Source organism: Coregonus clupeaformis, unplaced genomic scaffold (genome assembly GCF_020615455.1).
Source record: "Coregonus clupeaformis isolate EN_2021a unplaced genomic scaffold, ASM2061545v1 scaf0148, whole genome shotgun sequence".
Taxonomy (NCBI): Eukaryota; Metazoa; Chordata; class Actinopteri; order Salmoniformes; family Salmonidae; genus Coregonus; species Coregonus clupeaformis.
In genome coordinates, this window is record NW_025533603.1 from 340,665 (window position 1) to 365,024 (window position 24,360).

At 43.1% G+C, this 24,360-nt stretch overlaps 1 protein-coding gene across 1 annotated transcript; it reads right to left on the bottom strand.

The window, feature by feature from the left end:
* Positions 1 to 6,805: 6,805 nt before the first annotated feature.
* On the bottom strand, positions 6,806 to 23,683 carry LOC121585510 (transient receptor potential cation channel subfamily V member 6-like). The gene is made up of 15 exons (XM_041901848.1): positions 23,553 to 23,683; positions 17,443 to 17,663; positions 17,195 to 17,335; positions 17,011 to 17,109; positions 16,743 to 16,918; positions 16,381 to 16,533; positions 16,216 to 16,295; positions 15,982 to 16,117; positions 15,785 to 15,871; positions 15,601 to 15,677; positions 15,320 to 15,485; positions 9,507 to 9,573; positions 9,066 to 9,334; positions 7,199 to 7,305; positions 6,806 to 7,079 (listed from the first exon to the last, which is right to left on the bottom strand). Exons 1-15 carry the CDS (start codon positions 23,681 to 23,683, stop codon positions 6,806 to 6,808), a joined length of 2,184 nt encoding a protein of 727 aa, XP_041757782.1.
* Between the last annotated feature and the right edge of the window lie 677 nt (positions 23,684 to 24,360).

Consider the following 24,360-nt stretch of genomic DNA (forward strand, 5'->3'; position numbering starts at 1 on the left):
GTGTGAAAACCTTGTGAATACTTACAGAAAACGTTTGACCTGTGTCATTGCCAACAAAGGGTATATAACAAAGTATTGAGAAACTTTTGTTATTGACCAAATACTTATTTTCCACCATAATTTGCAAATCAATTCATTAAAAATCCTACAATGTGATTTTCTGGAGAAAAATAATTCTGATTTTGTCTGTCATAGTTGACGTGTACCTATGATGAAAATTACAGGCCTCTCTCATCTTTTTAAGTGGGAGAACTTGCACAATTGGTGGCTGACTAAATACTTTTTTCCCCCACTGTATATATAAATGCCTGGAGCGTTTCAATTTTGGAGAATCTCTTATAAAATGGGTTAAAATCATGTATAGTAACCCTAGGTGAAAAATAGTAAATACTGGCTATTTATCTGAAAGTTTTAAACTGTCAAGAGGAGTAAAACAAGGTTTTCCACTATCGGCATATCTATTTATTATGGCCATCGAAATATTAGCTATTAAAATCAGATCCAACAATAATATCAGGGGATTAGAAATCCAGGGCTTAAAAACAAAGGTGTCATTGTATACTGATGATTCATGTTTTCTTTTAAATTCACAACTTGAATCCCTCCACAGCCTCATAGAGGATCTAGATACATTTTCTAACCTCTCTGGATTACAACCAAATTATGATAAATATACTATATTACGTATTGGATCACTAAAAAATACAATTTTTACATTAGCATGTAGTTTACCAATAAAATGGTCTGATGGTGATGTGGATATATTCAGAATACATATCCCAAATTAAATAAATGATCTCACTCCAATACATTTTTATAGAAAGTTAGCAAAAAATAGATAAGATCTTGCTATCTTGCCACGCTGATTAACTCTTTAGTATTGTCCCAGTTTACCTATTTGCTCGTGGCCTACGCCTAGTGAACAGTTGTTTAAATTATATGAGAAAAAAATATTCCATTTTATTTGGAACGGCAAGCCATACAAAATTAAACGGGCCTATTTATTTAATGAATATGAATTCAGAGAACAGAAATTATTAAATATTAAAGCATTAGACCTATCACTAAAAGCTTCAGTCATACAAAAGTTATACTTAAATCCGAACTGGTTCTCTAGCAAATTAGTAAGATTGTCTCACCCCATGTTCAAGAATGGCCTTTTTCCCTTTATTCAGATAACAACCTCTCACTTTCAGTTATTTGAAAAGGAAATAATCTCCCAAATATCACTATTTCTAAAACAAGCCATAGAAAGTTGGTTGCAATTTCAATTTAATCCCACAGAAACGACAGAACAAATAATGCAACAAATATTGTGGTTAAACTCAAATATACTAATTGATAAAAATAACATTATTTTTTTAATAATAAAAAAAAAGGTATAATCTTCGTAAATGATATCATAGGTAGGACTGGTGGAGTTATGTCGCACATGCACCTAACACAAACATATGGAAATGTCTGCTCACCCAAAATTACAATCAAATAATTGCAGCATTATCGCAAAAATGGAAGAGGAAACTGGAAGGGGGAAAAAGTAAGGAACTTGTCTGTCAGCCCTGCATTAAAGAACATAATTGGTTAAAGAAAATTGTGATAAATAAAAAAGTATTCCAGTTTCATTTAAGGACCAAAGGATTGACAGCCGTCATATATAATTTGCAAAATAGTTGGGAAGAGATTTTTGACGTACCGATTCGATGGCATAGTGTTTATGAACTGATACGCAAAACAAGGCCGGATTCAAAACTAAGAATTTTTCTATTTAAATTATTATACAAAATTCTTGCTACCAATAGAATGTTATTTATATGGGGGATACAATCTTCCCAGCTCTGCAGATTTTGTTGTGAAGAGACAGAATCATTAGATCATTTGTTTTGGTACTGTCCATTTGTAGCTTGTTTTTGGTCACAGGTCAAGGAATGGCTGAAGGATTGCAATATTTACCTGGAGCTAACCCTGCAGATAGCGCTACTGGGTGATCTGAAAAGTCATAGTCAATCGATCAATAATATAATAATACTTTTAGCAAAAATGTTTATTTTTAATTTACAATCTGTAGAAACAATGAGAATAGAAGGGTTCAGAACTTTTGTGAAACATCACAGTACAGTTGAAAAATATATTGCAAATAGAAATCCAATGTGGATGGTGTTAAGAGATAGATGGGAGGTGTTGAATGGAGCTGAAGGATGGGACTAATAACAACTAACAACAACTAATAATAACAAGATAACTAATGTAACAGTTAGAAAGATATGGCACATAGAAGCAAACCGGATGGACATCATGAAAATGATCGGAGAGGTTGAGGGTAGAGGAAGTTCAGGAGTAAAAACAAACAAAATATAATTATTGTAAAATTGACTGTGTCCATAAAATGTATATAGTATGTATAAGATGGAAGTAGAGGCCTAAGCATTGTTGTTCACTAGTTTACTCCAATTAGGGAAGGGGTGGGGTTGGAAAGTAATTAAGGGAAATATATATTTTTAAAGGATATGTATATATATATGTATGTATATGTACACTACCGTAAAAAAGTTTGGGGTCTCTTAGAAAATCACATTTTTTGTCCATTCAAATAACATCAAATTGATCAGAAATACAGTGTAGACATTGTTAATTTTGTAAATGGCTTTTGTAGCTGGAAACAGCAGATTTTTTATGGATTATCTACATAGGCGTACAGAGGCCCATTATCAGCAACCATCAGTCCTGTGTTCCAATGGCACGTTGTGTTTGCTATTCCAAGTTTATCATTTTAAAAGGCTAATTGATCATTAGAAAACCCTTTTGCAATTATGTTAGCACAGCTGAAAACTGTTGTGCTGATTAAAGAAGCAATAAAACTGGCCTTCTTGAGACTAGTTGAGTATCTGGAGCATCAGCAACGGTGGGTTCGATTACAGGATCAAAATGGCCAGAAACAAATAACTTTCTTCCGAAACTTGTCAGTCTATTCTTGTTCAGAGAAATGAAGGCTATTCTATGCGAGAAATTGCCAAGAAACTGAAGATCTCGTACAACGCTGTGTTCCACTTACCTCAGAATACATCAGTATATATATTTTTGTATCTTACTGTATTACTTGAGGTTTACTCTTTATAAAAAAAAGTTTGTCTTAGGCTATATACTCTTTTGTATGCTGAAGCTTTTCCTGGCCAGCCCTGTGCCAGAGACAGACCAGTTACAGGTGGCTACAGCTCTGTTATTATATTATGAATCAAATTCAAACAGTTAAGTGTATTTTACAAAGCCCTTTTTACATAAGCAGTTGTCACAAAGTGCTTTACATATACCCCGCCTAAACCATCAATATTATTATAATAAGATTATTGCATTATTATTACATATGTCTGAACTAATTCCAAATTAATGGAGCTCTGATAATGTCCTATCAAAGCAATAAACATTATTTCTACTTTTAATACACAAGAGAGGAAGAATAGAGGAAAAAAAGGAATAGAGAGAGACTGAGGGTGTTTCTCAAAATGCATACTACTGTGCTCCGAGCACGCAAATTGGAGCACGGGAGGGTCGGAGTATGAGTCCAAATCAAAGTATGCGAAACGGAGCACAGAGGGCACTTCTCGAATGCGTACTCCGTTTGTACATATTTTGAAGCATGCATTGATGCAAGCTTCAACGGAAAATATGCAAAGAAATATGATGCACTACATAAAAAATTATGCAACATTTCTTGAAATCAATGGCAGACACTATTTGAGCTGAAGCGAGAGAAAATACACTCCGACTTCGGAATGAAATGTTGCCTATTCACATCACATATGTTGCCTGACTACAATATTTTATCTGGATACGTTAATAAATACATGCTGTGTTAATTTTGGCATGTTTACCTGCCTACGTACCGTAGATAGCAAGCCCATAATAAGTCAATAGGGCTAACTGGCTAGCTACTATTACCGTTAGCTAGCCAGAAAGCCACAAAGAGTTGTTAGCTAGCTACCCACGAAGAATTGACTATCTTGCATAATATTAGTTTTAGGTAATTTTTGCCTGTTAAACTATCTGGTTAGCTACATTATTACGATTCACATATCTAGCTTATAAATATGAAGTAAAATGTTTGCTTTGTGTATATCTTGTTTTGTCTGTTGTTGCCATTGTCCTGGCTGGAAGAAGGTTCAGTGAATGGGGAGGTGAAGCCTGAGGTAATACAGTAGGGGGAATGTGAGTGCTTCTCAAATGTATTGTTTTAAGCATTCTCTACACTCTCGTCCTCACAAGAACATACTCAAGCGAACGTGGTCGGAAAATGCACTCGGAGCATGAGAGTGTAGAGCACGGTAGTATGCATATTGACAAACACCCTGAGCGTGTGTGTGAGAGAGAAGGACAGTGAAAGTACAGTTTTCCCAGTTCCGAATTTTAATTACGGACACATTTCCTTGGTCTAGCCTACTATTAATGTGGTTTGCATCTGCATATCTAAACTGTTGAGTAGGTCATTAATTGGCAACTCTTTTAACCCACTAATACAGTAGCTTACAATTAATACCATGATTGCACATCTCTATCAATAACCTTTTAAACCATGATTACACATCTCTATCAATAGCCTTTTACACCATTATTATACACTGTATGACCTAAGTCTATGTTATAATTAATTAGACATCCAGGTATAACCAATGATGGTAAATAAAATCACATTACAGCTAGTTATGCCTTGTGAAGAACAATCAAGTCCACCTGCTAGTTTCAGTTATAATTTGCACTAATGTAAAATATGAATAATGCACTTATATGCTTGTTTTGGTGAGATGTTTCTATATGTCTACTTAATGACTTTGAATGTAATAATGATCTACATTATTATGTGCATTAACCAATCATTAGGTTTTATGTTCTGATTTACAATCCTGAAGGCAAAAAAAGGTCAATATAACTTGTCCCAGTAACAAATAAACAGTTTAATGTAAAATCTTTAATAAAAAGTATTCATGAGCTTTACTTGGAATGATAAAGCAATATACATGGTCCAAGAAGATTCAAAATGAATCTAGTCTACATTTCAACCCAGCCTTACCCATATACACTAGCTACTACAATACAATCATTTGTTTTCGACACATAATACTGCATACATAATTACATCACACATACAGTTGAAGTCGGAAGTTTACATACACCTTAGCCAAATACATTTAAACTCAGTTTTTCACAATTCCTGACGTTTAATCCTAGTAAAAATTCCCTGTCTTAGGTCAGTTAGGATCACCACTTTATTTTAAGAATGTGAAATGTCAGAATAGTAGTAGAGAGAATGATTTATTTCAGCTTTTATTTATTTCATCACATTCCAAGTGGGTCAGAAGTTTACATACACTCAATTAGTATTTGATAGCATTGCCTTTAAATTGTTTAACTTGGGTCAAACGTTTCGGGTAACCTTCCACAAGCTTCCCATAATAAGTTGGGTGAATTTTGGCTAATTCCTCCTGACAGAGCTGGTGTAACTGAGTCAGGTTTGTAGGCCTCCTTGCTCGCACACGCTTTTTCAGTTCTGCCCAAACATTTTCTATAGGATTGAGGTCAGGGCTTTGTAATGGCCACTCCAATACCTTGACTTTGTTGTCCTTAAGCAATTTTGCCACAACTTTGGAAGTATGCTTGGGGTCATTGTCCACTTGGAAGACCCATTTGCGACCAAGCTTTAACTTCCTGACTGATGTCTTGCTTCAATATATCCACATAATTTTCCTTCCTCATGATGCCATCTATTTTGTGAAGTGCACCAGTCCCTCCTGCAGCAAAGCACCCCCACAGCATGATGCTGCCACCCCCGTGCTTCACGGTTGGGATGGTGTTTTCCGGCTTGCAAGCATCCCCTTTTTCCTCCAAACATAACAATGGTCATTATGGCCAAACAGTTCTATTTTTGTTTCATCAGACCAGAGGACATTTCTCCAAAAAGTACGATCTTTGTCCCCATGTGCAGTTGCAAACCGTAGTCTGGCTTTTTTATGGTGGTTTTGGAGCAGTGGCTTCTTCCTTGCTGAACAGCCTTTCAGGTTATGTCGATATAGAACTCGTTTTACTGTGGATATAGATACTTTTGTACCTGTTTCCTCCAGCATCTTCACAAGGTCCTTTGCTGTTGTTCTGGGATTGATTTGCACTTTTCACACCAAAGTACGCTAATCTCTAGGAGACAGAACGCGTCTCCTTCCTGAGCGGTATGACGGCTGCGTGGTCCCATGGTGTTTATACTTGCGTACTATTGTTTGTACAGATGAACGTGGTACCTTCAGGCGTTTGGAAATTGCTCTCAAGGATGAACCAGACTTGTGGAGGTCTACAATTCTTTTTCTGAGGTCTTGGCTGATTTCTTTTGATTTTCCCATGATGTCAAGCAAAGAGGCACTGAGTTTGAAGGTAGGCCTTGCAATACATCCACGGGTACACCTTCAATTGACTCAAATGATGTCAATTAGCCTATCAGAAGCTTCTAAAGCCATGACATCATTTTCTGGAATTTTCCAAGCTGTTTAAAGGCACAGTCAACTTAGTGTATGTAAACATCTGACCCACTGGAATTATGATACAGGGAATTATAAGTGAAATAATCTGTCTGTAAACAATTCTTCGAAAAATTACTTGTGTCATGCACAAAGTAGATGTCCTAACCGACTTGCCAAAATTATAGTTTGTTAAAAAGAAATGTGGTTGAAAAACAAGTTATAATGACTCCAACTTAAGTGTATGGAAACTTCCGAATTCAACTGTATATTATATAATAACAATATAATTATCTGTTTTGCTGTCTTAACCCTCAGACGTATCTTACTTCCTGGTCATCCTCAAGCTCTTCCTGTTCCACATCTAAACCCAGAGCGCTGTGGCGAATCATCTGCCAGCATGCCAGGGACTTCCTGTTTCCATCTATTCCGCCACTGTGTTTGGGTCTGATCAGAGGGGTTCCAGGTCCTTTTGACATGTCAGTGTTCTCCATCTCCTCATGCTCCTTGTTCTGGTCCTCATCCTTAGAGAAGGCTTGGATGTAGCGACGCATCTTTTGCACCAGTGGGTCGTTGCGATCCTCAACCCTGCAATCGAGACATTAAGAGAGTCATTATAATATAAAGCCTGTATATGATGGGGAAACACTGTTAACACCACCACACCTAAAACAGAGAGTACAGTAATAGGAGTGTTGTTGTCTTACCGGAGGTACCACCGCTCCCCCAGGCCGTAGAGCAGGCCACATACCCCCAGCCGGGGCCACAGGCAGCGGGGCAACCTCCTCTCCAACATCAGGGTAGTGGCCACCACCTACACACAGTGAGCAGGGACAGAGGACATAACGATCATTAACATGGCACTGATTGGGATGCTGTATACACTCTCATCATGTTCATCATGGTTTTAAGCAATTTGTATGGAGTATGCACAGTGCCTTCAGAAAGTATTCATACCCCTTGACTTATTCCACATTTTGTTACAGCCTGAAATCAAAATGGATTAAAGATATTTTATTTCTCATCCATCTACACACAATACCCCATAATGACAAAGTTAAAACATGTTTTTAGAAATGTTTGCATATTTATTGAAAATGAAATACATAAATATCTAGTTTACATAAGATTTTACACCCCTGAGTCAATACTTTGTATAAGCACTTTTGGCAGCGATTACAGCTGTGAGTCTTTCTGCGTAAGTCTCTAAGAGCTTTCCACACCTGGATTGAGCAACATTTGCCCATTATTCTTTTAAAAATTCTTCAAGCTCTGTCAAATTGGTTGTTGATTATTGATAGACAACCATTTTCAGGTCTTGCCATAGATTTTCAAGAAGATTTAAGTCAAAACTGTAACTCGGCTACTCAGGAACCTGTCTTCTTGGTAAGCAACTCCAGTGTAGATTTGCCTGTGTGTTTTAGGTTATTGTCCTGCTGAAAGGTGAATTAATCTCCCAGTGTCTGGTGGAAAGCAGACTGAATCAGGTTTTCCTCTAGGATTTTGCCTGTGCTTAGCTCCACTCCGTTTATTTTTATCCTGAAAACCTCCTCAGTCCTTATTCCTTAATGATTACAAGCATACCCATAACATGATACAGCCACCACCATGCTTGAAAATATGGAGAGTGGTACTCAGTAAGTAATGTGTTGTATTGGATTTGCCCCAAACATAACACTTTGTATTCAGGATAAATAGTTAATTGGTTTGCTATATTTTTTGCAGTATTACTTGCCTCGTTGCAAACAGGATGCATGTTTTGGAATATTTGTATTCTGTACAGCCTTCCTTCTTTTCACTCTGTCAATTACATTAGTATTGTGGAGTAACTACAATGTTGTTGATCCATCCTCAGTTTTCACCTATCACAGCCATTAAACTCTGTAACTGTTTTCAAGTCACCATTGGCCTCATGGTGAAATCCCTGAGCGGTTTCCTTCCTCTCCGGGAACTGAGTTAGGAAGGACATCTGTATCTTTGTAGTGACTGGGTGTATTGATACACTATCCAAAGTGTAATTAATAACTTCACCATGCTCAAAGGGATATTCAATGTCTGCTTTTTTATTTTTACCCATCTACCAATAGGTGCCCTTCTTTGCGAGGCATTGGAAAACCTCCCTGGTCTTTATGGTTGAATCTGTGTTTGAAATTCACTGCTCGACTGCGGGACCTTACAGATAATTTTATGTGTGGGGTACAGAGATGAGGTAGTCATTCAAAAATCATGCTAAACACTATTATTGCACAGTGAGTCCATGCAACATATTATGTAACTTCTTAGGCACATTTTTACTCCTGAACTTATTTAGGCTTGCCATATTTAGGCTTGAATACTTATTGACTCAAGACATTTCCGCTTTTCATTTTTAATGAATTTGTTTAAATAAATGGTGTGTAGGCCAGTGACAACAAATCTCAATTTAATCAATTTTAAATTCAGGCTGTAAAACAACAAAATATGGAAATAGTCAAGGGGTGTGAATACTTTCTGAAGGCACTATAGGAGAGACTGTGTGTGTTTGTGTGTGTGTGTGTGTGTGTGTGTGTGCATGTGTGTCACACTGATGCACACCTGTGTCCTCCAGAGCTCGTCCCTCTCCTGGGCTACTCTCCAGTGTGTATCACTCATCATGGCTATGAGAAGGTTAAGCAGCAGTATGTAGGAGACCACAGAGAAGGTGCAGTGCAGCACATGGACAATAGGGGGCGTTGTGATGGTGTGGTCCACTGGTAGGTCTATCAGACCCACACTCAGCTCAAACTGGGAGAACAGAGTGATGGGGAAGGAGCGGTACGCAGGCAGAGAGTCTGGGTCCTGAGTCATGTACACCATCCACAGGGCTGGACAGGAGGGAGGGAGGGTGAGGGAGAGAGTGAGAGAAAGAGAAAGAGAGATAACAATAACCAGTGAATAAAAAGAGGAATTCGTTTTTTTTATACAATTGTCAGCAATTTGCTTATTTGAAATGCCAAGTTTTGCTGATGCAGTTTCTCTTAAACCGAATGTACTTACAGGTGGAAAACCCCATGAGCACGATGAAGCTCAGCCACATGAACTTGGTCAGGTCTCCAAATATAATCTAGGAGGAAATTAGACAAAACACCACAACAGTTTAATATGGGAATCAAAACAGCAAAACCACACATTCTACAGTATTTTTTTGGTATTTAGTATTTATTAGAATCCCCATTAGCCGCTGCAAAAGCATCAGCTACTTTTCCTGGGGTCCACATGAAACATGACATAATACATAGTACAGAACATTATTTGTCAAGGATTGAAATGCATAAATTTAAAACGTCACACATAGCCTACATATCAGTACATACAAACAATATCTAGGTCTAATACATAGTACAGTACAAATTACAATACAATATATATATAAAATGGCTGTGTCTCTTCACAGTCCCCTTTGTGCAGTAATGTGTTCTTTTATCTGTTTTTTTAAACTGGTTTTATTTTTAGCTTGAGTTACCTGTGGTGGCAGAGAGTTCCATGTAGTCATGGCTCTACTTAATACTGTGCATTTCCCAGCCTCTGTTCTGGACCTGGGGACTGTGAAGGGACCTCTGGTTGCATGTCTTGTGTTGTACGAATGAGTATCCGAACTGTGTGCAAACTGCTTGAACAGACAGTTTGGCACCTTCAACACATCAATAACTCACACAAAGACCAATAGTGATGCAGTCAATCTCTCCTCAACTTTGAGCCAGGAGAGACTGAAATGCATGTTACTGAGACTTTCCCTCCATGTACATCTAAGTGCGATACATGCTGCTTTGTTCTGGACCAACTGCAATTTACTTATGTCCTTCTTTGCCGCACACGACCACACAGCTGGGCAGTAGTCCAGGTGCGACAAAATAGGGCCTATAGGACCTGTCTGGTCGACTGAGATGTCAAGAAGGCAGAGCAACGCCCTATCATGGACAGACCTCTTCCCATTTTAGCAACCATTGAGTCGATCTGTTTTGACCATAAATGCTTGCTATCTAGGGTTACAACCAGCAGTTTAGTCTCCTCAACTTGCTCAATAGCCACACTATTCAATAATAGATCTAAACAAGGTTTAGCGTTGAGCGAGTGATTTGTCCCAAAAATTATGCTTTAGTTTTTGAGATATTTAGCACCAGCCTATTGCTAGTTACACATTCTAAAACTGACTGGAGCTCTATGTTAAGTGTCTCAGTTATTTATTTTACTGTTGCAGCCGACGTGTATACTGTTGAGTTGTCAGCGTACATAGACACACATGCTTTATTCATGATGAGTGGAAGGTAATTTGTAAAAACAGAAAACTATAATGGCCCTAGCCGGCTGCCCTGCGGTACACCACAATCAACAGAATTTGCATGAGAGAGGCTTCCATTAACAAAACCATCTGTGTTCTATTAGATAGGTAAATCTCAATCCATAGTAAGGATTGCAAATCCATAACACCTATGTTTTTTAAGCAATAGGTCATGATCAATGACATCAAAAGCTGCAGAAAACAGCTCCCACAATCTTCTTATTATCACTTTCTTTCAGCCAATCATCAGTCATTTGTGTCAGTGCTGAGCATGTCACAATGTATTTACCATCCAGGTTGTCTGTACCAGGTGGTTTGTCCTTATTTATAGATAGCAACAACAACAACAAAAAATCACCTCTTCCACACCTACTTTTTGGAACTCAAAACTACAGTTCTTGCTTTCATTATTTGGTCCATTATGCATGAATATGAAGGCTCAGCATTTGTTGTTTGCATGTCATACCTAAGGTTACTAATCTTGTCAACAAAAAAGTTATTAAAGTGGTTGGCAATTTCAAAGGGTTTTGTTATGAACAAGCCCTTTGATATTACCAACCACTTCAATAACTTTGCACATGCTTTGCAAATGCTTATGTGTGTCTCTCTCTCTCTCTCTGTGTGTGTGTGTGTGTGTGTGTGTGTGTGTGTGTGTATGTGTGTGTGTGTGTGTGTGTGTGTGTGTGTGTGTGTGTGTGTGTGTGTGTGTGTGTGTGTGTGTGTGTGTGTGTGTGTGTGTGTGTGTGTGTGTGTGTGTGTGTGTGTGTGTGTGTGTGTGTGTGTGTGTGACGTGCAGCCAGGGTAGGCAGTGCTTACCCAGTGATAATCTAATAAAAAAGATGTTAACAAAAACAATTAAAATGTGGCTTTTCATATCTAATGTTTTTTTCAATGATTCTGGTAGTTTTTATTTCAAAACTACACCCAAGCCTCAGGAAAGGCACCAGGGTATTCATGCCTTCCTTTCCAGACATTCAAATATATTTCACTGGTTGACGCCATGGCTGTTCCTGAGTCCAGTCACTGTAAATGGATAGGGTCAGCATAGGCGTCGCTGCATTGCCTAGCTTGAAGTAGCTTCATTCGTTGCATTGAGCCGATTTCATATTTTGCGCATTCGTATTGCCTAAACATGTTGCGTGGGTATTGTCTGGGTTAAGCTGTACACATTTGGGCGTCTACATAATTTGGCACTCGTATCCCCTGAACTGAACAAAGCTAGCTAGCAAAAACAACCTGACAAATGGACACTATTGCACCTCGAACAGTTTATAATGAAAGTTAAGAACAGACAGAGGCAGCATACTGAAGCTCTACAAGCAAGACGTGACATGACAGGCAATCACCATCTCCCTCACTGCTAGTTGTTGGGCAAGCGAACAGTGAATACTGGACTGTCGACTTGTCTGAAACGTCATTACCAATGAATACTTTTTACCCTGACTTTTACACATCTTGGACATTCACGTTTGCTTTGTGGACGTAATGGGAATGGGAATGACTTTTTGTGTCAGTGTGAAAATGGAACCGAAGGAGGACTTGGGGATTTGTCTCCCACACAACCGTGGGCCTGCTGTGCAGAATAAAATAATAAAATAATGGACATGGGGTTCTGCTGTGACTTCTACAAAGCTGTCACTGAGAGGTTCACCAGACGAATGGACTTAATTTACAAGTAAAGGTAGGCCTAAATGCATTTCCCTTTGCAATTTATGGGTTAGGCTACTGTTAAATCATAAGAATAGACAACATCCCTTGGAATGCATTTTATTTATCAAGCTAGAATTTCGATTTGATAAGACAATTTTTTGACATTTTTAACTGCATTTGTCAGTCATTTCAATTTCTGCACATTGGAAGAATTGTAAATCCATTATGAAAGCCTATGGAGTTTGCCTTGCGAATTAGGGGTGTGCCGAGTAACGGATCTGAATTTTGATAAGAGTATTTTATGTAATTATCTGTGATCGGAAAAAAGTAATTTTCAGCTGCCAGCACGCATCTCTCTTTCACTCAAACAGTGTGAAGCGCTGTGTGCTCTAAACAACTATTGGCTAGTTATTCTGTCTGTAAAGAAACGGGTGGGGTATCGGTTGAGCCTGCTGCAACGATTGGATTAGAACAAGCTGCTCTTCCTCTACTCTCGTTTCTCCATACAGACACACGCGCGGGTCTGTTTCACTCACTCACAGTCACTTGTCTCAGGGCACAAGGCTCCCCTTCTCCAAACATCATGTATGAATCAGAAACCATAGCTAGTCATTGTTGTTCAATGTAGTTATTTCCTGTCGACTTTGCTGAGGCCATATGGTTGTTTTTTTCTGTCTACTTGGCGTTTAGTAGGCCTATTTGTCTGTCCATATAATTATTCCATTGCTGATGACATCTGTCGTTATTTCGTGATCCAAGCCCATGCTTGCTAGCTATTATTGTTTCTTCTTGCCCAGGCATGTTTACGGAGTGACAGATCATTAGAAAATAAAATGACAAATGTAGATAGTTTATTTGGATTGTACAAATGTTATTGCACAAGTGTCCTGAGAGAAAAGTTTTGCTCCTCTCGAAAGTGAAACAATACACTGAGTGTACAAAACATTAAGGACACCTTCCAATATTTAGTTGCACCGCGGAATCGGAATATCGAAAATCTCTGGTCAACATTTTGGTCCTCAAGTAAAACTGAAATGTATATTTATTTATTTTTGCCAATTTTGGTCTTTAGTAAAGGCCAGCAAAAAGTTCCCTACCTTCTCCCCCTTCCACTTGCCTTCTCCATTTTTTCCACTTGCCTTCTCCATTTTTGCGTAATTCTGCAATCAGTTGGTTGTAATTTTGGATAGAGCAAACATTTCCATATATTTGTGTTAACTGCACATGTGACATAACTCCACCTTTCCTATTCATAATAACATTAACAAAGATAATTCCTTTTTTATTTTATTTTTCCATAAAGATTGTTTTGGATTATTATTATCAATTAGTATATTTGAATTTATCCATATTGTTTGTTGCAATATTTGTTCTGTCTTTTCTGGAGGATGAAACTGGAATTGCAACCAGCTTTGTATGGCTTGTTTTTAGAAAGGGTGATATTTTGAAAAAGGTTCCATTTTCATTTAACTGAAAGTGAGAGGTTGTAACCTGGATAAAGGGGAAAATGCCATGGTAGTGGACCATTCTTGATACACACGGGAAACTATTGAGCGTGTAAAACCCAGCAGCGTTACAGTTCTTGACACAAACCGGTGCGCCTGGCACCTACTACCATACCCAGTTCAAAGGCACTTACATATTTTGTCTTGCCCATTAAGCCTCTGAATGTCACACATACACAATCCATGTCTCACTTGTCTCAAGGCTAAAAAATCATTATTTAACCTGTCTTCTCCCCTTCATCTACACTGATTGAAGTGAATTTAACAAGTGACATCAATAAGGGATCATAGCGTTCACCTGGATTCACCTGGTCAGTCTGTCATGGAAAGAGCAGGTGTCCTTAATATTTTGTACACTCCGTGTATATGGGGCAAGTGAATTGGCAGTAGTAGCCAGCCATGCATTAGGCTATTTATTAGCCTATTTCATTGATAATTGAATAGGACTATGTAAGTAAATCATGTGCATTTTCAAATGTCGGGGTCGTTTACCTTTGAACAGTGTGTGAATGAGTAAAGGAACATAACGATGCACTCTGAGATGTGCTCTGAGTGATAGTGCAGTAATGCACACTTGCTTTATAGGATTTACCGGCATTTAAAGCGCACTTCCGAGTTTTCCGATCATGAGTAAATCCGATTACGAGTATCACGCTTTGAACACACCGACTGTGCATGCGTTTTGGTACACCGGAAGTACATTCATTTCCAATGGAACGCTGCGTTTTCCTTGCAGCATTGCGTTGCAGTTGCAGTACGTTCTGTGTGGTGCATACGTTGGATTTATCGAACGTATGCGTTAAACTGTATGCGTAAACGGGTTGACAGAAATGGTAGCAGAATGTGAATGTTTAACTTTTGTTGCACACATATCTAGATGATGCTGCGTACTATTTTGCGCAAAAACACAGTTGGTGTGTTTAAAGCCTCAAGTGTGATAAAACGGAGTATGACGAGATCGACACACACCTATTGCGAATTATTCGGATTAAATGTGCCCATATATTGATATTTTAGTGCCACCTATCAGTTGTAACTGGAGATGAGATATCGGTCTATGGCTCAGCTGAGATGAGCAGTGTGTCATTTTGTCGGATGATATGAAATATGCCGCCATCGGAGACTATTGCTTGTGTATCTTGGCTACATTGTTATTAACATTTGGTGAAAATTGTTTGTCAATTTTGGTTAATAGCCTATGTCACTCTGGTTGTTGGAGCTGTTGTATGGGGAACTTGGGTTTATCAAGATTTATTTGGAAGTAAATCTGGCTTTGATAAAAAACAGTACTTACCCAGCCACCGACCTCACCACAAGCCACTGGTTTGTGTGTGTGTGCACGCGTGCGTGTGTGTGTGTTTGCTGCCCTTACATACCTTCTGTATCATGATGACATAAGGCCCCAGCATCTGAAATCCCCTGGCGAAGAACATGACGTTACTCCAGCCCAACACCAGACACACAGCCATGACAACTGCCTCCCCCTGCACCCCACTGACCCTGAACACACACAGCAGCACCACCAGGATCGCATAGGCAATACTGGGGAGGAAACACACAGGTTATTACACAGGTTATAAATGCTACATAGACATGACATAACAATAACAGCACTAGGCAGGTAATAAATGATACAAAGGCACCAAGGTTGACGTACAGAATGACATGGAAGGGTCCCCCCAGGGCCGTCTGTCCAAAGTACTGCTTGGCCCCCACTCTCAGCATATCTGGGATCTTAGGGATTGGGAATAACACAGATTATATTGACAGCCAATAATCTGATCTAATCTACAGTGTAAATATAAGTGAAATGTAAAACTACTGGATTATGTATATTTTACCTCCAGTAGCAGAATAACCAGGGCACCCAGGACACTGATCATCTCTCCTGCCAGACGCAAGTTGTCCCCATAGGTCATGTAACTCTCCTACAGGGACAGAGAACAAGGCACGTGGATCACAAAGGGTTAATATGAACACCTTTGATTGAGATTTGCACACAGGCTGTCATATGAAGGGGCCTTCATGTCTCCCCCACCTTCAGAGTTTTCTGCACGCGGATGGTTTTGTCCATGTCAGATACAGTGTAATTCTCTGGAGCGTCCTTTAGAGGGCGACACACACAGCACAGTGTGAAGGTCCCAATGTACAGGACGTACAGCAGCAGCAACAACCTGTACACAACACAATAACAACGTTAAAACAACATTAGAAATAGACAAATGACAGAATCTCAAACACATCAGAACATGATCACTGTATGTGTTGTTACCTAAAGTAGTGTTTTCCATAGAGGTTCCACTTGAGACTGACCAACTGCCTAACAGGAGTCACTTCCAGTATCCTCCTTGCCTGAGGGAGGAGATCATCATCATCATCAGTTTCCCTATAATGTATATTACACTGTATCATGTTTGTGTACTGTACTGTACTGTACCTCTCTCTTCTGGCTGCCCACGATGAGCTCCAGCACAGAGAGGTCGTCGTCGGCGACCAAGGAGTCGATCTCTGTGAGGTCATAGAGGTTAGAGGTCAGGGGTCCCAGGGTCCACTGGACCACTCGCCTCCGGTTGACCAGGTGCTGGAATGCCTGGGAGAGAGAAAAACGTAGAAAATGCAGCACCATTCATTTGTAGGTTAATTACATTTTATAAGAACATATACTGTATAAAGTATATTTGAGTATGGAGGAGATGGTTTTGACTACAGGTTATGTTAAAGATAATAGGGGAAACACTATCCCTCTTCTCCTCTCCTACTATGTCCCCGGTTTCTTTCACTATTCCTCTCTGTCCTCACCACAAGGTTGCCCTCCTTGGCAGCCAGTTTGAAGGGCGTTAAGCCACGGTAGTTGGGCACCATGTCCAGTGGCACAGCCTGGTCCAGCTCAACGTCGTGTGCCAACAGCAAATCCAATGCCAGGCATGCTATAGTCTTATTGGGCTGCAGGACCAGGATGTGGAGCACTGTGTTACCTAGGGGGGAGAGAGGGAGATATTCAACTGCTGAAAAAAGGAGAAGAGAGAAGAGGGGGAGGACGAGGAGAAGAAAGAGAAGTGTTTCATACCATTGGAGTCCTGGGCCCTGGTGCTGGCTCCTGCGTTGATCACCATGGAGATGATGTCCTGATTCCCCACACAGGCCGCAAATGCCAGGATGTGCTCACCTAAAGTAAAGCAAACGGCATCAAACAACCACATTTCCCAAAATGCACTTCTCTAGTCCTTACAGACCACAAACAGTCATTTTACCATAGTAGAGCAGCCCTCCTCTTCTCTTCCTGAAGTACAGGCCTGTGACTCTGGGTGTGGCCACATCCGCCCCTCGACCAATCAGGCTGCGGACCAGGTTAACGTTCTGATTCACCACGGCAACGTGGAGAGGTGTCATGCCTGATTGAGATCGACAGAGAGAGAATATATGATTGTGTGATTGAATATCTGTGTGAGTTTTATAATATTATAGTGTGTTTGTCCTTTGTTTGTGAGAGTGTATGTACCAAGGAAGAGCTCAGAGGTCATGGGCTCATTGATGAGTTCAGGTGCTCCGTCCATCAGAGCTACAGCAGCTTCCATGTTATCATTCAGAACTGCCACATGCAGAGCGGTCTCCCCCAGAGCACCTCTCTCAAAGATGTTAGTGGACGCACAGTCCAGAAGTTTCTTAATGCAACCTGCACTGTTCTCTTTGGCCGCAAAGAAGAGAGGGACGTCGTTTGTTCTATGGGAGAGAGAGTGTGTTTGCAAGTTAGAAATCTAATGCTGCGTTCAGAACATCTTGTAAATTCTTAAAATATCAGCATACGACTGGGAAATTCCTTTTAAACGCCCCTCCAGCTGGTAATTACTAGTGGGAAACTGTCTATCATCTCTGAGCTCAGACTTCTCCCTCATGCTGAGCTCTGACGTCACATATTAAGGAAATGACCTCGTTTACAGCATTTTCGGCAGTTAAATGCAACAACAAAACAATATTTATAAAAAACTGTAACGATCCCGGCAGTCTGAGTCGGGTCCTGTCTGGTGACTAGTTTTTCCTGTTCGTGATCTCCAGTTTCCCGAGGGTTCGGGAACGCTCCGGGGAGCTCTCTTGTTTTCCGCACCTGCATCCCATCAGCAATCTGCACACCTGGTCCTGATCATCACCCTTCTTAGGCTCTGGCCGAACATCCAGTTCCTGCCGGATCGTTAGCCATGAACAGTAGGTTTATCAGTGTATCAGTCCTAGAGCTTCTAGCGTTAGTTTTGTTGTTTTGTACCTTGTTGGTCTATTGTTTACTTACCTCCGTTTTTGTTCCATCTACAGTCACTCGTCCGGAACCTTCACCCTACCTCTGCCTGATGGTCGGCGGCTGCCGAGCCATCATTGGACCAACAACTGCACCCTCAACAACTCATCCACGCCGCCCGCTCTGTTCCCTGGATTATTCTGCACCTTTTGAATCTGTAATAAACCCTCACCTTCGTTCAACTCTCCTTGTCCTGGTCTGCTTCTGGGTTCTGTCTGAGGGAACTGTGACAGAACGATCCGGCCAGTAATGAACCCAGCGGACCTGGACTCTGTTCGCCATGCCATTACCCAGCAGGAGAAGATGTTGGGCCATCATAGCACGGTACTACAGGAGATCGCGTTGTCAGTTCGCAACCTTTCTACCGGTCTGACGGAGGTCCAGAACCAACGCCAGTGTCCGGTGGAGGACCCACTACCGGTTTCACCCATCTCGCCTGCCGCTTCTGAAGTTGTGTCCCTCCGTGAGCCCAAGGTTCCGACGCCGGATAAATATGAGGGGGAGCTGGGAAGATGCCGTTCCTTCCTTATGCAGTGTGGATTAGTGTTCGATCTACAGCCCTACTCTTATGCCACAGACAAGGCTAGGATAGCCTTTGTGATTGAGTTGCTGCGTGGTCGAGCGCTGGAGTGGGCTTCAGCCGTTTGGGAACGACAGGATCCCTGCATGGCTTCATACCAGGGGTTCACGGCCGAGATGAGGAAGCTCTTCGACCATTCCGTCCGAGGGAGGGACGCAGCTAGGCGCCTGTTTTCGCTTCACCAAGGAACTCGCAGCGTGGCCGACTTCGTGATCGAGTTCAAGACGTTGGCGGTGGAGAGTGGGTGGAACGAGGAGTCTCTGCAAGCGGCCTTTTACCAGGGTCTGTCGGAGCAGCTCAAGGATGAGTTGATCTCCTATCCGGAGCCTAGTGACCTGGACAGCTTGGTAGCCTTGTCTATTCGGGTGGATAATCGAGTCCGAGAGCGAAGGAGGGAGAAGCAATGGGGTCCGTCCAATCGATCAGCTTCTCAGTTCCCAGTCGGGTCGGGTGGTGGACCAGAACACGTCGATCATTCTCCACCACAATGGATTAGTGGAGAGGTCCGCTCTCCCGATTCTGAACCCATGCAAGTGGGGGCGGCACGGGTTAACCAAGGAGGAGCGTCAACATAGACGTAAGACCAACTGCTGCCTCTACTGTGGTAGCTCGGGACATTACATCTCCACTTGTTCCCGGCGGTCGTCAAACTGCCCGGCTCGCTAAAGTTGGGAGGACTTTTAGCGAGCCAGTTTCAACCTCTCAGTACCTCTGTCAGACCCCGTTTCCCGGCTACCCTTGTGAACAGGAATCAGAGCTTAGCGCTTAACGCTTTTATCGATTCAGGTGCCGATGGAAGCTTTCTTGATGCCGAGTTGGTGGAACAGCTGGGGCTTTCCAAGGAGCAATTGCCGGAAGCCATTGAAGCGACCACTCTGAACGGCAGTAGTCTGGCACGTATCACGATGAGGACTGAACCGGTTAAGATGCGGTTGTCGGGGAATCATTCTGAGATGATTTCATTCTTCATTCTGCCGTCTTCCCATGTTCCTCTGGTCCTTGGATACCCCTGGCTGAAGGAACACAATCCCACGTTCGATTGGGTGACGGGCAAGGTAACGAGTTGGAGCCTTGATTGTCATGCTAACTGTCTCAAGACTGCCTGCCCCCATTCGGTTCCCAGTCAGGTGATTGAGGCTAAACCCCCAGATTTGTCCCTGGTTCCCGAGACATATCACGATTTGGGGGAAGTTTTCAGTAAGCAGAAGGCTCTGTCACTCCCTCCCCACCGACCATATGATTGTGCCATCAACCTGGTCCCTGGAGCTGTCTACCCCAAGGGAAGGTTATACAGTATCTCCCGACCTGAACGTGAGGCGTTGGAGACCTACATCAAGGAGTCCCTAGCTGCTGGTCTCGTTCGTCCCTCGTCATCACCCCTGGGGGCAGGATTCTTCTTTGTGGGTAAGAAGGATGGCTCTCTTCGACCGTGTATTGATTATCGGGGGTTGAATGACATCACGGTCAAGAACAAGTATCCCCTGCCCTTGATGAGTTCTGCCTTCGACTCCTTACAGGGTGCTACGGTGTTCACCAAGCTAGACCTACGCAATGCGTATCACCTGGTCCGGATCAGAGAGGGGGACGAGTGGTTGACGGGTTTCAATACACCGATGGGTCACTTCGAGTATCAGGTGATGCCGTTTGGACTGACCAATGCTCCAGCGGTATTCCAGAGTATGGTGAACGACGTCCTGAGAGATATGATCGGTCTCTTTGTGTTTGTTTACCTGGATGACATTCTGATCTTCTCGAAGGAACCTTCCGACCACGTCCAGCATGTCCGGCAGGTTCTGCAGCGATTGTTGGAGAATCGCCTGTTCGTGAAGGCCGAGAAGTGCGAGTTTCACGCCCACACGACATCCTTTCTCGGGTACATCATCTCCAGGGGAGAGATTAGGATGGACCAGGAGAAGGTTAGAGCGGTTCTGGAATGGGCCCAGCCCGGTACGAGATTGCAGCTCCAGAGATTTTTGGGGTTTGCGAATTTCTACCGCAGATTCATCCGGGATTACAGCCGTGTGGCCGCTCCATTAACTGCCTTGACTTCCAGTATCAGGACCTTCAAGTGGAATCCGGAGGCGGATCGAGCGTTTCTGGATTTGAAGAGGCGATTCACCAACGCACCGATTCTCTCTCAACCGGACACGGCCCGTCAGTTCGCTCGTTGAAGTGGACGCGTCTGATGTGGGAGTTGGCGCCATCCTGTCGCAGCGATGCTCCACGGACAGTAAACTCCATCCCTGCGCCTACTACTCTCGTCGCCTTTCGCCTGCGGAGAGGAATTACGATGTGGGTAACCGGGAGCTTCTCGCGGTGAAACTTGCCTTGGAGGAGTGGCGCCACTGGTTGAGGGGGGCGGAGCAACCGTTTATTGTCTGGACTGACCACAAGAATCTTGCTTACGTGCAATCGGCTAAACGTCTCAACTCCCGCCAGGCCAGGTGGGCGTTGTTTTTCGGACGATTCAAGTTTGTCCTGACGTTCCGACCTGGATCTAAGAACGGCAAGGCGGACGCCTTGTCCCGGATGTTCTCCAAGACGGAGGAGAGTGGGTCCAAGACCGAGACAATTCTCCCCCGGAACTGCGTCGTGGGAGCTGTTAGGTGGAAGATTGAGGAGGAGGTGATGGCGGCTCTTCGGACGCAGCCCGGTCCCGGTAACGGTCCACCCGGTCGGTTGTTTGTGCCGGAGTCGGTTCGTCCTGCGGTCCTCAAATGGTCCCACGCCAGCAAGATGGCTTGTCACCCTGGCGTGGCTCGGACGATGGCGTTTCTTCGCAGACGTTTTTGGTGGCTCTGCCGTGGCCGAGGATACTCGGGGTTATGTTGCTGCCTGTCCAGTGTGTGCGCAGAATAAGAGTACCAATCGGCCCAGCTCTGGACTACTTCACCCCCTTCCTATTCCCCGGCGACCATGGTCGCATCTGGCCCTGGACTTTGTCACTGGGTTGCCCGCTTCTGAGGGGAACACGGTCGTTCTGACTATCGTGGACAGATTCAGCAAGTTCGCCCACTTTGTGCCAATTGCCAAGCTTCCCTCTGCCTCGGAGACGTCCGAGATCCTGGTTAGGGAGGTTTTCAGGGTCCACGGGTTGCCCAGTGATATCGTTTTCCGACCGTGGCCCTCAGTTTACCTCTGCTGTCTGGAAGTCCTTCTGTTTGGCCATTGGAGCTACAGTCAGTCTCACATCTGGTTTTCACCCCCAATCTAATGGTCAGGCGGAGAGAGCCAACCAGAAGATGGAATCCACGCTACGCTGCCTGGCCTCTTCCAACCCCACCTCCTGGGTCTCTCAGTTGCCTTGGGTTGAGTATGCCCACAATACTCTCCCTACATCTGCCACTGGTATGTCTCCCTTCCAGTGCCTGTATGGCTACCAACCTCCCTTGTTCCCTTCTCAGGAGAAGGAGCTCTCAGTGCCTTCTGTTCAGGCCCATATTCGCCGTTGCCACCGGACCTGGCATCGGGCCAGAAAGGCACTCCTTAGAGTTTCGGACCGGTATCAGCTCCAGGCGAATCGTCGCCGGATCCCCGCTCCCACCTACACCATCGGAGATAGGGTCTGGTTGGCCACACGGGATCTTCCTTTACGGACTGAGTCTAGGAAGTTGTTACCGAAGTTCATTGGTCCGCTTTGTGGTGGAGAAGGTGATCAATCCAGTGGCAGTTCGACTCAAACTACCGAGGACGCTCAGAGTCCATCCCACCTTTCATGTCTCCTGCCTCAAGCCTGTCTTCCTCAGTCCTCTGTTGCCTCCTCCGCCTCCTCCTCCTCCTCCTCGGATGATCGGAGGTGGTCCTGCCTACACGGTGCGCCGCATCATGGATTCCAGACGGCGGGGCCGGGGTTTCCAGTATCTCGTGGACTGGGAGGGGTATGGCCCTGAAGAGAGGAGTTGGATTCCGCGGCGACAGGTCCTAGATGCTGACCTCATCAGTGATTTCTACCGCCTCCATCCTGGCGCTCCGGGAAGTCCGCCCGGTGGCGTTCGTTCGGAGGGGGGTACTGTAACGATCCCGGCAGTCTGAGTCGGGTCCTGTCTGGTGACTAGTTTTTCCTGTTCGTGATCTCCAGTTTCCCGAGGGTTCGGGAACGCTCCGGGGAGCTCTCTTGTTTTCCGCACCTGCATCCCATCAGCAATCTGCACACCTGGTCCTGATCATCACCCTTCTTAGGCTCTGGCCGAACATCCAGTTCCTGCCGGATCGTTAGCCATGAACAGTAGGTTTATCAGTGTATCAGTCCTAGAGCTTCTAGCGTTAGTTTTGTTGTTTTGTACCTTGTTGGTCTATTGTTTACTTACCTCCGTTTTTGTTCCATCTACAGTCACTCGTCCGGAACCTTCACCCTACCTCTGCCTGATGGTCGGCGGCTGCCGAGCCATCATTGGACCAACAACTGCACCCTCAACAACTCATCCACGCCGCCCGCTCTGTTCCCTGGATTATTCTGCACCTTTTGAATCTGTAATAAACCCTCACCTTCGTTCAACTCTCCTTGTCCTGGTCTGCTTCTGGGTTCTGTCTGAGGGAACTGTGACAAAAACCAAACTATTAAGATGGTTTTTAAATAGCTCTACTTTTAGTTTATGGTTGACTCAGCTTGTTTGCCATTAGCCAATCTGCAATCTCAATGAGTTAAAAGCATGTGAACACACACAACTGTTGCTCCCACTTGGGGCATAATATCAACCAACACTTCAGTAGCTGTTATTTTCTTTACCAATAGGAGACTCACCGTTTGTTCTGTAGCAAAAAAGTTTCATCCAGCATCTCGTTCCACCCCTTCCTGTTCTGGAGGCGGAACCTGAGCTGGCTCCACCAATGGTTGAGCTCACCTGGAGCAGATCGTGCCAGGGGCGGGGCCATCCTTTCATAGGGTGAGTCTATTTGAAACAGCTGGGATGAGAGAGAAATGTGCATGTGTGTGAGACAAATGAAGTGTCAGAAACAGAGATATCCTATGCTGCAACCTGGTCTCAGAGCATTTCATTTTATTCTGTACGTAAATCCGAGACACTCCATTTAGTGTGATATGTTACATTTCGTATGGTATGTATTTTAATTGGATGTCCATCACCCATTTCGTATGACATGTTACGAATTACAATTCGTATCATATGTTACTAATTACCAAAACGTACAATATGTTACGAATTTGCAAAACGTATGATATGTTACAAATTCTAGCTATGTGGCTAGGTGGCTAACATTAGCTAGCTGGCTAACGTTAGCTAGGCTAGGGGTTAGGGTTAAGTTTAGGAGTTAGGTCAAAGGGTTAAGGTTAAGGTTTGGGTGTGGCGAAGGGTTAGCTAAAAGGGTTAAGGTTAGGGTTAGGGGAAGGGTTAGCTAACATGCTAAGTAGTTGCAAAGTAGATAAAAAGTAGTAAGTAGTTGAAAAGTTGCCATTAGCTAAAAGTTGTCCGTGATCAGATTCGATCTCACAACCTTTGGGTTGCTAGACGTTTGCGTTATAAGCCAACCCATCCATCCCGACCAAGTAAACATTTGTCTTATGTAACCATACCAAACATACCAAACATAAA